This window comes from Lepidochelys olivacea (genome assembly GCF_965140295.1).
Source record: "Lepidochelys olivacea isolate rLepOli2 genome assembly, chromosome: 17".
In the NCBI taxonomy this organism is placed as follows: Eukaryota; Metazoa; Chordata; order Testudines; family Cheloniidae; genus Lepidochelys; species Lepidochelys olivacea.
The window spans coordinates 17,174,086-17,190,033 of NC_140427.1; the positions used below are offsets into that span (position 1 = coordinate 17,174,086).

A 15,948-nucleotide genomic window follows, 5' to 3' on the forward strand; every position below is an offset into this window, starting at 1 on the left:
ACAGAGTGTTAATTTTTTGCGAGCCTAGTTAAAAATTCAGTCTTGTTCTTTTAGTATTTAAAGACACAACCTGATACTTTTAGAACTTTAACTTTTAATAAAATCCACTTTGAGAGCACCTTTAAATAGTGTATCCTGAAACTTTTTATTTAAAAATATTTATAAGGGTTCTACTGATCTTACGTTGGTGTTTAGGGATTTTGCTGATGTTTTCAGCAAGGGAGAACCTTTCTGTATTCCTACATACAGAAAACTGACTCAGTACAAAGAGCTGTTAAGTGCACAAAGCAAACTGAATAAAGATTCTTTTGGTTAACTTTTCGGTTTTGATAAACTTAGGTTTGTTTCAGAAAAGTAAGCACTATTTTCAGACAAATGTGGGTGTTTTAAAATAGTCCTGGGGAACAAATTCCTATCTTTTATCTATGGGCAGCTAAGACTTCCAATTTGGTTTGTGACTTAAATGGTAGGCAAGTGTATTTTTTTTTTTTTTTGAAGCAATTGTTATTACACCACCTGAAGGTAATTGATTTGAGTGTGTCCAGCCTACCAACCCTTGTTCTTTGTTAGGTGTGTCCCCAGTAGGGCTGCCTTTTGTGGAGTCAGGTGAAGTGGTTGCCAAAGATACAGTTGCTTAGTTGTCCAAGCGAGTGCTGCCATGATACCATGTCCCCAGTAGGCTCTGAAATGCCTCTTCTGTGCTTCAGGTTTTTTGACCAGTGAGCCGGATGTGTATTGTTGGCTGAGACTGCACTCACTAGTTTCTGCTAGTAAGGAGAGATTCATGCTCCTCAAAGGACCTCCCTGAATGAGTGAATTCCCTTTAGCTTTGACCCAAAAGCACAAAGCCAGTGATTTGCAATTGGATTGCAGTCAGTTTATAATAAGGTAAAGCAAGGGCCATGGTGCAGGCTGATGGTAGGGGGCAGACTGGCTCCATTACCCTAAGTGTGCCCTCTACAAGGCCAGATTAAGAGACTCACTTTGCCTCATTAGGGTGATGCTCTGTTGGAGCAACACCTCCCACTTGATTGTCAGTGGGTTTCTAGCATTTCAAGACTCAGCTGGCAATTTAAGGAGACTTGTTGACTGAGGGGGCTATCAGCTAGCACATAGTCATCTGAGCAGAAGCTGATCAACACTTTTCCCTACAGGTTATTGGTAACTTCAGTTGATTGCATCCACATGAAAGATTATTTCAAGGTGCAGTCCAGTTGATTGAGATGCTACAATCCATGTCTCTAATGTAGACAAGACTTACACTTGGTTCTGTGGCTGCTCTGTCAAAGAAATGTGTTGTCCCCTTTGATAGAACCCAGCACCACCAGAGGGAGCTAGATGAGACATGAGGATGTGCAACACTACAGCTGCTGTTGGACTAGCACATGAGGGTGGAGAAATCCTGGATAAAGAGGAGATGGGAATAGGAGGAAGGAGTACTGGACAAAGGATGGCGGAGTGGGAACCCGGATAACAATGCAAATGAGAACAAGCCTTGTGTAGAGAGCTGAGTTTTGAGGGAAGAGGTAACTGATACTCAGTTCAGTTTCAAGTCTATCCGCAAATAGTACAAGTTTGCCAATCCTACTCAGATGTACACAGATTCTTGTTGGGTTACAGATTTATCAGTCCCTTCATCAGAGAGCATAGTAATAAGTCTAGCTTTCTGTGAGCATTTGAGATGCTACTCTAAGAAACCTGCCTTGGGAAGGTCTTCCACTCCATGAGTGATAAAATTGATCCATGATTAAAGCCACTTTTTCCTCCTGCAAGCTGTAGAGTTACCAATGTCTCTGCAATCCAGTTTAGCAAATGGGAGCACTGGTAAAACTTTGCTCCATAAGACAATACAAGGAGATCTAATTTAGTGATATCACCCTTGTGGGCAAGGGACACATGGTTTCTGTCCTTCTTTACATGTACGTGATTGCTCTGCTCTTATGTGAAAATTGGTTCTCACAAAAGAACTGGCCTTATCCAAGACTTCTTGTACTTCCTGTGACTTAAACAGCTTCATCTGTCATGAAAACTATTGATATTTAGGTTACCATGAATCTTGGAAAATATTAGTGCATTTCTTGTGTTGTATGGTACCACGTGCTTTGTGCTTGCTTGTCCCCATGGTCTTTAATAATGCCGTCTGCTGATTCAAGGATTGGGATACAAAAACAGGGTGGCTTGTGTTCTATACACTTTCAAAATATTTTTATTCAATCAAGATACAATCTTCCTCCTGAAATCAAATTGTTCTGAAACAAGAAGTAATCAAATTATAGCTTACTTTTGTAAGGCTACTGTGACTTATCTGGAAAATTAAACTGCTTGCTTTTCTATCAGAAATGATTGCCTTTGAGATAGTTGACTAGCTGACCAGCCCAAACTTTTCCTCTCCCCGAACAGAACGTACTTGGAATGAGGCTTGACCTCAGCCATGCTCAGGAGTGAATTTCTTGGTCCCACTTGCTTCTCCCAAGGAGTTACTTCTATGGCTGATACCAACTAGGTCCTTCCCCCTCACTGTCTGAATTACAGTTCAGCTCTATTGCACTAAGCTTTATTGCTTACTGTGGTAGTAACAGCTAATCATTCCTTAAATTTCAGTTTTGACAGTGTAATTTGAAGCTCCCTTACTGGAAATTTTCCTTTAATTTCTGGCTTCATGCTTAAATATCAGTGTGCTGTGTTTTAGGCATACTTAAAAGGACATGGTCAACTCAGAGCTGGCTGAAACATCAAGTTTTTTTTATACAATTGGTGTTTTTTAAACCAAAGAGTAATAGAAATTTTCCTGACTTCACACATTCCAGGTGAAAGCTTTCTAAACAAGTTTTCCCTGTCATGTTTAAAGCCTGAACAATTGAACCATTCAGAATCTGAAAGTGAAGCTTGCTTACATTTTCATTATCCAAGCACCAAACACCAGACTCCGAGTAGTCTAAGAATCATAGTATCCTTTGTTACATCTCAACAAAAGGGCCAGAAATGCGCACAGTATCAACATTAGTATTAAAATGTTCACGTAACTCTAGTTAATGTTTTTCTATAGGTCCTTAAATGTATCTGTGAAACTCAGTAGTACTCTTCTTGCTTTCTTATTGTGACTTTGACTGTCCTGCTTCTGCAAAATGGTACTAACCATAAATTGTATGAAAGCGTGTTCCACAACTATCCTGGAAATCGGATGCAGGAGAAACTTCATACTAATGTATAGCTGTAAGGAGATTAATGTACAGAGTTGATGCTGTCAACATTTGAATGCTACTATGTGCTTTCTGAAAAATTACTAGTGAAATAACTATATGGTGGAAATTGGCAGTCTCACCATGGACCAAAGTAGCATTTTTGTGACAAACTTTTGTGAAGTTTATATTTCTAGATTGCCATTATCATTAGTGGCTGGATATTCAGGGCTTCATTTTCATATTAAAAGCAGCTGTGTACTACTCCATACAACTCACAAGATTAATACTGTGTATGCCTGTGAATGTGCAGTAGCTGACTTTTACAAACATATAGGGTGCACACACCCATGCATGCAAGATAAGTGAATGCCTAGCTTTTGCTGTGCAAATATTCTGGTGAATTTGAAGCAAACAATGAGAAATAATAGTGGCCTGTCAAGGCTTGACTAGTTCTCTTGTCCCTGGTGAGTGAGGAGATATAAACTGTTGATTTATAAGAATAAGGTTTCAGTTTAAAAACACAAACCAAACCCTTTTTTAGGGTGTGAAAATAACTAACCAGTGTAAGCCACGGGTAGAGTGGTCTCCCAAGCTGAGGGAGACTAGAAAGACTCTGGTCAGTTTCAGGTTTTATTCAGAATCTTGTGGACAATGGTGACTGTATCAAGCTTACTAATTTCATGCTTCTGTTGGGGCGGGGGGGATGCCCTGAGCTGCATGAAAGTATCAATTAAATTATTCAAAGGGGAGGAGAATTGGGCATGTGTGTTTGGGAAGGGGGAGGTAGAGGAAGTAGCAAATGTTGGGTTTCCCTTCTCCTGGTGATGGTCAGGGAAATCCTGGGATTTCTTTCCCCATCCCTCCTAGTCTCCTGATTGCAGAGGGTTTGTGTGTGTGTGTGGGGAGAGAGAAAAGATGATACAAAAAAATATCAGCAGCTAGAAGGAGGTGGAGTGCATTTGACACTTATGACCACCAGCCAGAAGTCAATATGAAAGATGGCCCTCATGTATAGTTCAGGGACAACATTGTAGTAAACAGTATCTTTCTTGGCAGCCAGACATGGCAAGGGGGTGGGTTTTTCACAAATGTGTTGCCCTTGAACCTAAAAAAGGGCAATCTCCATCCCTCAGTCTCTAGCTTGGCCTAGTAGTCTCAGATAAACTTTCAAAAGCTGCCAGTAGTAACTGTTATGGCAGTCTCTCCTTGTATTGTATACTTATCCAAGTTCAATCTATCTTTGAGTTTGATTTTAAGAGACTTCAGGTAGGAGAGAAGGACAAGTTTTGATTATTGTATATAGAAGTCTTTACCTGTTAATATACCATACTAGTTTGAGGTGGTTTGCTTTTGACATGAGGCTTTTTTTAGGTAATAGTAGCAACTTAATGCTTAAGCACTCCTCCTCCTCTAAGTGGTTCTGCAAACATCTATTAGTCAGTTTATTGAGACGTGTTTGTCAATAAGTGTTTCAATTTATAGGTGATGAATTTGAGGTAGATAGGGTAAATGACTTCTCCAAGGCCAGAGAAATCTGTCAAACAGGATGTGAAGAGATTCCTGGCTTCTGTGTCTGTCTGCCCTTCATAAAAATTTAGGCCATACTTGAAAAATGAAAGTATGTGTGTGCTGTTTTTGAAACTTACCTCATGGTGAGAGGGGTTATAAATAGAATATGTGCTAGGAGGTGTCAAACATTTGAAGAACTCTTGTTTGTACTCTTGCCTTTTAATACTTCCGGTTCAGTCTTTTCTTGCTCCTAACACGACTACTGTAGACATTGTAATGTCTAGTCTTATTTTTAACTGACCTAAAATGACTGACATACATTGCTTCCTACCTAATTCTGCTGTCCTGTGGTTTAAGTAATCAATAGGTCTCTTGTTGCCTGTGGATGTGTCAGTGTCAATAGATTCCAAAGCCAGAAGGGACTGCTGTGGTGATCTGATCTATATAACACAGGCCATAGAAATTACCCAAGATAATTCCTAGCATGAATCTTTTAGAAAAGCATTCAATCTTGATTTTTAAAATGGTCAGTGATGGAGAATCCACCATGATCATTAGTATGTTGTTGCAATGGCTAATTACACTGTTAAAAAAATTATGCCTTAATTCAGACTGGAAAATAAGTTCAGTGGCTGGAAGCTGAAGCTTGACAGTTGCTCTCTTCAGTCTAGCAGAGAGAGATGTTAAATATTTATATCCCATGTACCTATTTATAGACTGTAATAAAGTCACCCCTTAACCGTCTCTTTATTAGGCTCCAGGAGCCTAATCCATTTAGCTTATCACTATAGGGCATATTTTCTAATCCTTGGGTCATTCTCGAGGCTCTCCTGGAAACCAATGTCCTTATCTCTTATCCACATCCTTCTTGAGTGTGGACACCATATTCCAGCAACGTTAGCAGTACTAAATACAGAGGGAAAATAACCTCTATCCCTACTTGAGATTCCCTTGTTTATGCATCCAAGGATTCCATTAGCCCTTTTGGCTGCAGTCTCTCACACAAGAAGTTCATGTTCAGCTGACTATCTGCCATGCCCCCGAGATCTTTTTCAGTCACTGCTTTCCAGGATTAAAGTCCCTCATCCTATAAGTATGGCCTACATTCTTTGTCCCTAGATGTATACACTTTACATTTAGCCATATTTAAAATGCATATTGTTGGGTTATCCCCAGATTACCAAGCAATTCAGATTGCTCTGGATCAGAGAACTGTTGTCTTTTGTTATTTACTACTCGCCCCATTTTTGTCATCTGCAAACTTTATCAGCAATTGTTTTTCTCCAGGTCATTAATATCTTTAAATAGTGTAGGGCCAAGAACTGACGATTGCAGGAACCCACTAGAAACACCCATTTGATTCCCCATTTACAATTATATTTTGAGACCTATCCATTAGCCAGCTTTTAATCTATGGCACACATTACATGTTAGTTTTATATCTTTAGTTTTTAACCACTGTCCTGCAGTACCAAGTCAAATGCCTTGTGAAAGTGTTACTGTAATACAATTATCTTTATCAGCCAAACCTCTTATACAAAAAAAAAGTTAGTAATCCTTTTTACCCTTTTTAAACTTTGTCACATCAGCTTTATTCCAGTCTTCTGGAACTTACTGAAAATCAACATTAACTGTCCATGAGCTCCTCAGCTAGCTCTTTTAAAAATGTTGGACACAGGTTATCTGGGCCTGCTGACTTAAGTGTCTGACTTTAGTAACTGCTGTTCAGCATCCTCCTGAGATACTAGAGGAAATGAAAGTGTTATGTTTTTTTCCCTGAAATACTATTGAACACTTCTGCCTTTTGTGCATTATTAAGTCTGCCATTTCCATCTAGTAACAGACCAATACAGTCATGTTTCCCGACAACACACAAACTGCTTGCTTATGAATTACATGCAAAGATGATCCAAAAAAGGCTGGAAGCTTGTTCTTAATGATACATCCTTAAGGATGTGAGTGTAGGTTGCAGCTTTCTGAAAGACCTTAATACATTCCAGTTCAATCTACTTCAACAAAACAAAGGAAGATCCACTGAAAGTAACTAATGAAGTAAAATAGCTAACATATTGAAGTACAGCAACATAGGTAGCTGCTGCCTGTGTTGTGAAATGAGCTTTCCTTGTTAAAGAATAAAACAATTTATGATCCTCTTTAAAGAAAGGTCACTCCAGATACTGCTTGTTACCTAGCAGACACTTAAGCTTGTACTGTACTTTGTAAAACAAGTGATCGTAAAGGCTAAGGTTTTTCGTTAAGCTCCAAATCTCACTCTACCTAGTTCTAATGGCATAGCTAAACTTGGCAGTGCCCCCAGTGAGCCTGCTCTGTAGTTTGTGTTTTACTCTTCATGGCAAAATATTGGTGTAAACAATTGCCTTATTGGATGAAAGGTTATGTCCTATTTAAAGAACTCTTAAAGCAGCATTAGTCACAGGGTCCCTGGGCAAAGACTGAATGTTGACATGATCTCTAAATGGTGCATTCTATCTGTAGTCAAACTAGATAGGGGGATGATTTGCCCTAAGGGCCGTGCCTTGCAGGATTCTCAAAAGCTCAGCTGAGTTCCTGTCTGTCTAGGTCTAAATACTACGTAATAGAATTCAGTTCTGTTGATCCCTGCTTGTAGCGATAACTTAGATATTGATGAAACAGTATTTCCAAAACACACTTCCTCTTGATGCTAATTGTCCCTTTGTACTGATCGATGGCTCTGCGGTTGTAAGGGATAGAGTAAAAGTGAATTCCTGTTATCTTCTAGGCTGAAAACATTTGGCATCTTTGAGTGTGACTCGTTGTCCTCTAAAGAACGTTAAAGCTTGTAGAAGTACTAAAATCCATTTAACAGTTTCTTTGGCATTTATGCAATGGAAAATATACTGTATATCCTCAAAAGATGGAGTGTTATGCATGTACCTTATTTGGAAACAAGTTTCAGAGTGGTAGCTGTGTTAGTCTGTATCAGCAAAAAGAATGAGGAGTACTTGCGGCACCTTAAAGACTAAAATTTATTTGGGCATAAGCTTTCATGGGCTAAAACCCATTTTATCAGATGCATGGAGTGGAAAATACAGTAGGAAGATATAGATAGAGAACATGAAAAGTTGTGGGTTGCCGGACCAACTCTAACAAGACAAATCAATTAAGGTGGGCTATTATCAGCAGGAGGGAAAATAACTTTTGTAGTGATAATCAGGATGGCCCATTTCAAGCAGTTGACAAGGTGTGAGTAACATGTGGGGGGGGGGGGGGGAACTAGCACTCTCTCAGATCTTGGGAGACAGGCCAGTCTTTGCTTACAGACAACCTGAAGCAAATACTCACCAGCAACACCACACCACACAACAAAAACACTAACCCAGGAACCTATCCTTGCAACAAAGCCTGTTGTCAGCTGTTCCCACATATCTATTCAGGGGACACCATCATAGGGCCTAATCACGTCAGCCACACTATCAGAGGCTTGTTCACCTGCACATCTACCAATGTAATATATGCCAGCAACGCCCTTCTGCCATGTACATTGGCCAAACTGGACAGTCTCTACGCAAAAGAATAAATAGACACAAATCTGACATCAGGAATTGTAACATTCAAAAACCAGTCGGAGAAGACTTCAATCTCTCTGGTCACTTGATTACAGACCTAAAAGTTGCAATATTACAACAAAAAAACTTCAAAAACAGACTCCAATGAGAGACAGCTGAATTGGAATTAATTTGCAAACTGGACACCATTACATTAGGCTTGAATGAAGACTGGGGATGGATGTCATTACACAAAGTAAAACTATTTCTGCATGTTTATTTTTCCCCCTTACTGTTCCTCACACGTTCTTGTCAACTGCTGGAAATGGCCCACCTCGATTATTGCTACAAAAGGCTTTTTTTCCCCTCTCCTGCTGGTAATAGCTCACTTTACCTGATCACTGTCATTTGAGTGTGTATGGTAACACCCATTGTTTCATGGTCTCTGTGGATACAAAATCCCCCACTGTATTTTCCACTGCATGCATCCGATGAAGTGAGCTCAAATTTATTAATCTCTAAGGTGCCACAAGTACTACTTTTTTTAGGTACTACTGTAACAGATGTATGTTTGGTAGGAATCTTTGGTCTGCTAGATAAATGGTTCTGTGTATTTATGCTTTTTTAAAAAAAAGCATGCATTTCTCTGTGGGTAATGGCTGCATTGTGCAATGCCAATGCACAAAATCTACTTTCAAAACTAAGTATACATCCTTGCTAAGGCAAATATAAGAGCTGTAAAGCTCTCAGACATTGCTGATAGGCACTGTCTTACCACAGAGCGACAGGGCAATGGAAATTGAAGACTTTTCTTGGAATATCTCGTGATGTGCTTTCGAGAACAAAGCTGTCACAGTGAACATCCGCGCCTCCTCATGTTTAAAATCAAATCCAAGTAGAGCAAACAGTCTTGTATTATCCTCCATAGTATAAGGGTCGGCGTTATTCTTGTTCTTTCCATGCGTTCTATTAAGCGACTTCTGCTCTCCATGTAAGATATCTACATATTAGAGGAGAAAATGGCATTTTTGGAAATTTTTTTTCTATCTGTATTCTTGGAGAAGTTTTGTCTAGTGATTGGAGCTGGTAACTCTGGAAACAGAACCCAAATTCGTGCTTGGCTATGTGACTTTGGGCAAGTCACTTATCTCTATTTACCCAACTGTACAGAACATTAAGTCTTGCATCTCTTCTAGGTTTATGTCACGTGAGACTGTCTCATGGAAGGCTCTATATTAAACGCACAGTAAGGCTATTTAGACTTTATTAAAAAAAAAAAACAGCTCTGCTTTTATCTAAACTTTACATGGCAAGTGAGAGCAAGTAATGTGAGCCTGTGGCTGATCAGACAGAGGTAAGGTTGAACAGATAAGAGCATCTAGCCCGGGGTGGCTAACCTGAGCCTGAGGAGGAGCCAGAATTTACCAATGTACACTGGAAAAAGCCCCAGGAGTACATCAGCAGCCCATCAGCTCTCCCACCCACCGGCAGCCCTGCTGATCAGTGCCTCCCCATCGGCTGTTTTGTGGTGTGCAGGAAGTTCTGTGTGGGGAGCAAGGGCATGGCAGGCTCAGGTGAAGGGGTGGAGTGCAGGCAGGGCCTGAGACAGAGCCAGGGGTTGAGCAGTGAGCACCCCCAGACGCACTGGAAAGTTGGCGCCTGTAACTCCAGCCCCAGAGTTGGTGCTTATACAAGGAGCCGCATATTAACCTCTGAAGAGCTCCATGTGGCGCTGGAGCCTCAGGTTGACCACCCCTGAACTAGTGTGATCAAAGGAAACTTCCTAAAGTTGTCCCAGGTTCGTTAACAAGTATATTAATGATTAACCCACCTGTCTTTTCGTTCATTAAAAAGGAATGTTCTCTTTAGGACAAGGATCATGGGGACCATTCAAGCCATGGTGCTTGTTAAAAGCTATTTAGAATATTTGTACGAAAGTGTCAATATCTGCATGTTTGTCCATGCAAACTAGTCTGAGTGAAATGCTATTGTAGCATCTTAAACTATAATTAGAGAAGACCTCGGTCATCTAATCTCTTCCCCTGTCAGTATGGGATGGATTGTTTCTCATTTTTTTTTTATGTTTGGTTTATAATGTCTTTGTCAGTGCTCCATCCAGACACGGAAGAGACATAGTAGTCTTTTTAATTCCAGAAACCACATACATGGTCTTAAAATACAGAATCCCATTAAAAAAATGGCCTTAGCTAGAAACTTTCTGGATGTATTTCAGAGTAACAGCTGTGTTAGTCTGTATTTGCAAAAAGAAAAGGAGAACTTGTGGCACCTTAGAGACTAACCAATTTATTTGAGCATAACCTTTCGTGAGCTACAGCTCACTTCATCGGATGCATACTGTGGAACTTATGCTCAAATAAATTGATTAGTCTCTAAGGTGCCACAAGTACTCCTTTTCTTTCTGGATATAGGCACATTCACAATCTAACTCCTCCATTTTGCCCATGCTGGGAGATGGGACTTCTGTTAAGTTAAATTATAATAGCTGACGGGCGGGGAACAAAATTTCGGCCTTCTGTTCCTAGGCAATTAGGTGATAGTAACTCTGGAGAAGTTTTAAAGTGGGATATATGCATCCTTTAGTGACTTCTGTTTTTGTGCAATACTCCCTCAGCATGATTGATTGTGGGATCCTGAAGAAAGGTACTATTGAGCCTTTTTTAGTCTCATATCATGGTGACTGCAGTAGAAACATCTAGATCTTTGGCTTTTGGGGGGGAGATAAGGGGAAGGTTTGAACCACTAATCTCCCGTAGGGGAGAAGTGATCAAACTGAGCTTGTACTAACCCCAGTGCTCCCCAGAGCATCAGACTTGCAAAAATTTCAAATGTCTGCTTTTGCTTTCTGTCTGTAAAAGATGTGGTATAGTTTTGTTTTGTGGTTTTTTTTTGTTTTTTTTTAAGCTTGTTGATGCTTGGGGATTTTGTCTAATTAGTGTTTAACCAATTGAACTATTGTTTTGGAAAGTGTTACCCAGGGTGGATTTGATTTAAATTAATTTGATTTAAATCACTAGTCAGGAAGACTCTATTTAAGCATGGATTTCTACATAAAAGTGCATTCTTGTTGGTTGTTATAACCTTAATACATATTCTTCACAACTCGGAGATAGATGAGACACAAACTGGGGGTCTCTTACAACCTGCTGCCATGATAGATTTTTCCCTTCTCATGAGAGAAAGATATGGTAGATCTCCTCCAGTCAATGAAGGCTACGCTCAGAAAGACCTCAAGACTTCTGGAATATGCTGCTCAAACAGTTTCACTTCCGTTTCTGCTGCCTGTCCCTCCCTTCTCACATTTCTCTCCAGACTCCTTCCCCTTGTCGAGATCTCTTCCACCCCCAACAATTCATTGAACTTTTTGAAAATTTGCACTTTTAGAGAGAGGTCAGGGACTGACTGTACACAAATTTGCAGAGGGAAAATAGGGTTGAGGTCTTATTTCTCATCTCTTTATATTTTTAAAATATTTTTGCTGTTAACAAGCATGTTATCTCTGGAGACACACACATCCACCGTTTTTGAGAACTGCAAAACTAAGCATCTCGGATGGTACCTTCTAGACTGAGCACTGAGTCCCATTGGGTAGATAGAAGGATTAGCCTAAAGCTATACAGAAGCTCCTGGAACCCCATAAGATTAGGTCCCTAATCCATGAACTATTGGAACTCCTTTACATTATATAATTATAACATTATATAAACATTACATGAATATACAGTCTCCTACTCTAGAATTAGGATTTATAATCCCTATTCCATGACGAGCTATCTTTGAGCTATATAATGTATCTTGATCTAAAACTATCTTTAGATAGGTGTCTTCCTTTAAAAGCATTTTATCAAAAACTTCTGACTTAAATAAAAATTGATTTTAAAAAAAGCATTTTTATCCACCCTGGTATTACCATTAAATTGGTATAACACTGTGTAGGCCAGTGGTTCTCAATTTTTTTTTTTTCCCCATGGACCACTTGAAAGTTGGTGAGGGTCTCAGCGGACCACTTAATCTTTCCAAATGTTTGTACTGTTGGATAACTATTGTAAAGTGCTTTGGATAAAAGCACTATATTAAAAGAACACTTAACTTTTTTGTTCTACAAATAAAAGCACACAACTCATATTTTAATATTAGTAGTCTTACCTTTCTAGTGCGATGGGTGTGCCCTCTCCCCTGCCACAGCAGCCCCAAGCTGGGGCTGGGAAGGAGGGCCGGCAGCCGCAGCCCTGGAGCTGGGGAAAGTTGCCTCTTTTCTCTGGCTGCCACAGCCCTGCATGTCCCAAATTCCCCTCACCCCACTGCCGTCTCCCACCTATCCCCTATTTTCCCCCACAAGGCCACCAACTCATCTTACATGTCTTCTCCAGGGTCCAGGCACCTAATTAGTGGAGTCACGCCTGTGTGGTTCCACTAATTAGGTGGGTGGCCCTTCATTCTCTTGTTTGCAGCCACTCAGGCACGCACCTTAGAAGGAACTATCCCCAGACCACCTGAATGGAGCAGTGGTCTGCTGACCATAGTTTGAGAACCTCTGGTGTAAGCATTCACTCTAAGGGACAGGGCATGACTGGTAAACTTCCATTTGACCAGCCGTATAAAAATGAGTTTAGTGATGATTACAGGTAGATAATGCTAGTGAGCAAATTAAGGCGAACAGATTTGCTGAAATAGAAATAGTAAATTGGGGGAGGGGATATCATCACAGAATTTCCAAAAGAAGTGTATTAAGGCTTTTGTTCAGCCTTTCAACTGAACTGCATGTTTCTATTTTGCAGAGGAGGTGGCCAAATTGGAGAAGCACCTAATGCTTCTCCGCCAGGAGTATGTAAAACTGCAGAAGAAGCTAGCCGATACAGAGAGGAGGTGTACTCTGTTGGCTGCCCAGTCTAACAAAGAGAATGCCAGTGACTCCTTCATCAGTCGACTTCTCACCATTGTAGCTGAGCTTTATGAGCAGGAACAGTATAGGTAAGAAATGCATCCTGGAAATAGAAGCTATATTGATGAAATTATAAATCTCTTCCTCACCAGCTATTTCAGATTCTGAGCTCTAAGGGGGAGAGACTGTCTGTACTTAGTATGTGGCTTTTTTTTTTTGGTGTGGCTAAAATTAAGTATAGTATCAGCCTGTCTTTTATTTTTTTTCCTGCCAATTTTGGTGACACAGCTAAATCTAATCAACCAGTTGTCTTCAAACATGGTATGCTTCAGGATAATTTAATGGGGAACTTACTGTGTGAAGTTTGATGCTGGCATCTCTTATTTTTGTTCAGATAACACCTGCTTTATTTTTACAAAGTGTTCTTAAAACCAACCATCTCTCTTTTTAGGCTTGTCTACATGGCATAGCAATGCAAAAGGAGTGTGATTTTGTAAAGCACCTGAATGTGGTGTGCTTTAACTGTTCTTCCCCGCCCCCCTCCCCCTGTTTTACCCCACCATTGACCCTGCTGGTGTCCTTTGGCCCTCCGTAAATGGTATCTAATTTGACCATTAATGTGAAAATACCCTTTTAGAGGGAGCCAACAGGATTTACACAGGGCAGTTAGAGCATTTCACAAATCACATCCCTCTAGTGCGCTTTGCTGGCACTTGGTAGACAGTCTCTTATCTGAGACTTGGGTGATCCTGAGAGAGCATTCCTTGCCGGTTTTTTGGGGGGGAGGGGGGGTGTTTTTTGTGTGTTGTGGGTTTTTTTTAAAGACAGTATGGGGAAACTAGTAGAATCAAATTTGCAAAGTAGTATTTATTATTTCTTGCCATGTATATTGTACAAATTTATGCAAGTGTGATAGCCAAAAGAGTTTGTATGAAAGCACTGATACACAAAAAAGAATCTGAACCTAGATCTGCTCTGCTTTGAGTGTTCAGGATTTCATAGCCTTTTTTTACATAGGAATAGGGTAGTGGTCCAAATATTAGCTCCAAAAAGAAATGGTTTCTTTTGGGAATAAGCATTTAAGTTCCCAAGTAAGGCTTTGTTTGTTTTGGGGTGGGGTGGGGAGTAATGGTGGTGAAGGTTAAAGTATATAGCTTTAGTTAGCAAGAACAAGTGGATGAAAAATAATCCAACGTGTTTAAGAACATAACACCTTAACTATATAATGTTAGATGGAGGAAAATGATCAGTCTGTGTACTGTTTCTGAATAAAAAGAATGCTCTGACTAAAAATGATCTGTGCGATCAGTGTTCCCTGACAGCAGCTGTACTGGAAATGGGGTATTTCTGGGTTTTTACTTTTATACAGGTTGACTGTTCTGTCAAATGTGCTTTGATAGTCCTTTAAGTAATCTTGCCTGAGCCTGTCTCTGGGCTGAATTGTGGGTCTACACACTCCCCATCTTGTCAATTACTGATGTTGGTCTGTGCTGTATGAACTACTTACTGAATGAATATATTTTTTAATGAACGTTCATCACAGGGCTGAGCTTGCATTATCCTTGTGGTGATAACAGTTGGGTTACTCTTGAAAATTTCTTTAACTCATTGAAAGAATGAACCTACTGTTTTGTCTTTAATATATTAATGCAAGAGACTTTTACCTAATAGTAAACAATTCAGTGTAAAATTAGATACTTAAATGTTATTACATTGTAGATATTTGAGAGATGCAGAGTCCATAAGTGCCTAAGCACAAGGGATATGTTTGTATATACATGTGTGCTTTTTCATCTATCAGTGATCTGAAGATAAAGGTTGGGAACAAGCACATCAGAGCTCACAAATTTGTGTTGGCAGCCCGCAGTGAGACTTGGAGTCTAGCCAGCCTAGTGTCAACTGAGGAACTGGATCTGTCAGGTTAGTTGCTGCTTGTCGGTGTGTGATGCTTTGAATGTCTGTGAAACAACTAATGAAAAGGCCCTTTGGGAAAAGGTTACATCTCATCATTCACAATACTATTCTGACTACAGAGTTTTTTTCCATTAATTATGAAGCCTTGACTCTCTGTAACAGACTTGCAAATTTAATGTTAGTTAAATCAATAACCCATCCTCTCCATTTTAATGATGTGGAAGGTAAGTGCAGTGATTCACTCCCTTTCTTGATAGGGAATTAAATATAGTGCGGGGGTGGGGTGAAACAAAGCTGTCTGAAAGAGCCAGATTACTCCTTTGCTTTAAGTATTCTATTAATTTAGCCTGTTTGATATCTTTGAGGACGTGTGCCCTTGCACATTGTCTTTAGAGACCTATGGTCAAATAGCTTACCCAGGCTGAAAAAACAGCACTTACTGCTCAACCCAAATGGCATGTGAATTTTCTCTGCGATGCACTCTCCCTAGTTCTGGTTAAAAAGGGAGTAATCACCTTGCCATTCACAATAACATTTCTGAGTTTAAGGCTGGATATAGCATCGACTTCCGGAGCGTTGCACTGTGGGTGGCTATCCCACAGTTCCTGCAGTGTCCGCTGCCCATTGGAATTCTGGGTTGAGATCCCAATGCCTGATGGGGCTAAAACATTGTCACGGGTGGTTCTGGGTACATATCGTCAGGCCTCCCTCCCTCTCTCCGTGAAAGGAAGGGCAGACAATCGTTTTGCGCCCTTTTTTCCTGAATTACCTGTGCAGACGCCATACCACGGCAAGCATGGAGCCCGCTCAGGTAACTGTCACCGTATGTCTCCTGGGTGCTGGTAGACGCGGTACAGCATTGCTACACAGTAGCAGCAACCCATTGCCTTCTGGCAGCAGACGGTGCAATACGACT

General features: G+C 40.3%; 1 protein-coding gene across 2 annotated transcripts in view; it reads left to right on the plus strand.

Moving 5' to 3' along the window:
- The window catches only part of ANKFY1 (ankyrin repeat and FYVE domain containing 1), a 56,695-nt gene that overhangs the window by 1,242 nt on the left and 39,505 nt on the right, over positions 1-15,948 (plus strand). Inside the window, exons 1-3 of one of the 2 annotated variants that reach the window (XM_084651147.1) lie at positions 1,287-1,526; positions 13,015-13,207; positions 14,920-15,038. In XM_084651147.1, the coding sequence (XP_084507273.1) occupies positions 13,044-13,207; positions 14,920-15,038 (283 nt within the window). In that variant the 5' untranslated portion in view covers positions 1,287-1,526; positions 13,015-13,043. Of the gene's footprint in view, positions 1-1,286; positions 1,527-13,014; positions 13,208-14,919; positions 15,039-15,948 lie in introns of those variants that run through there. The other variant, XM_084651146.1, reaches the window with a different exon arrangement.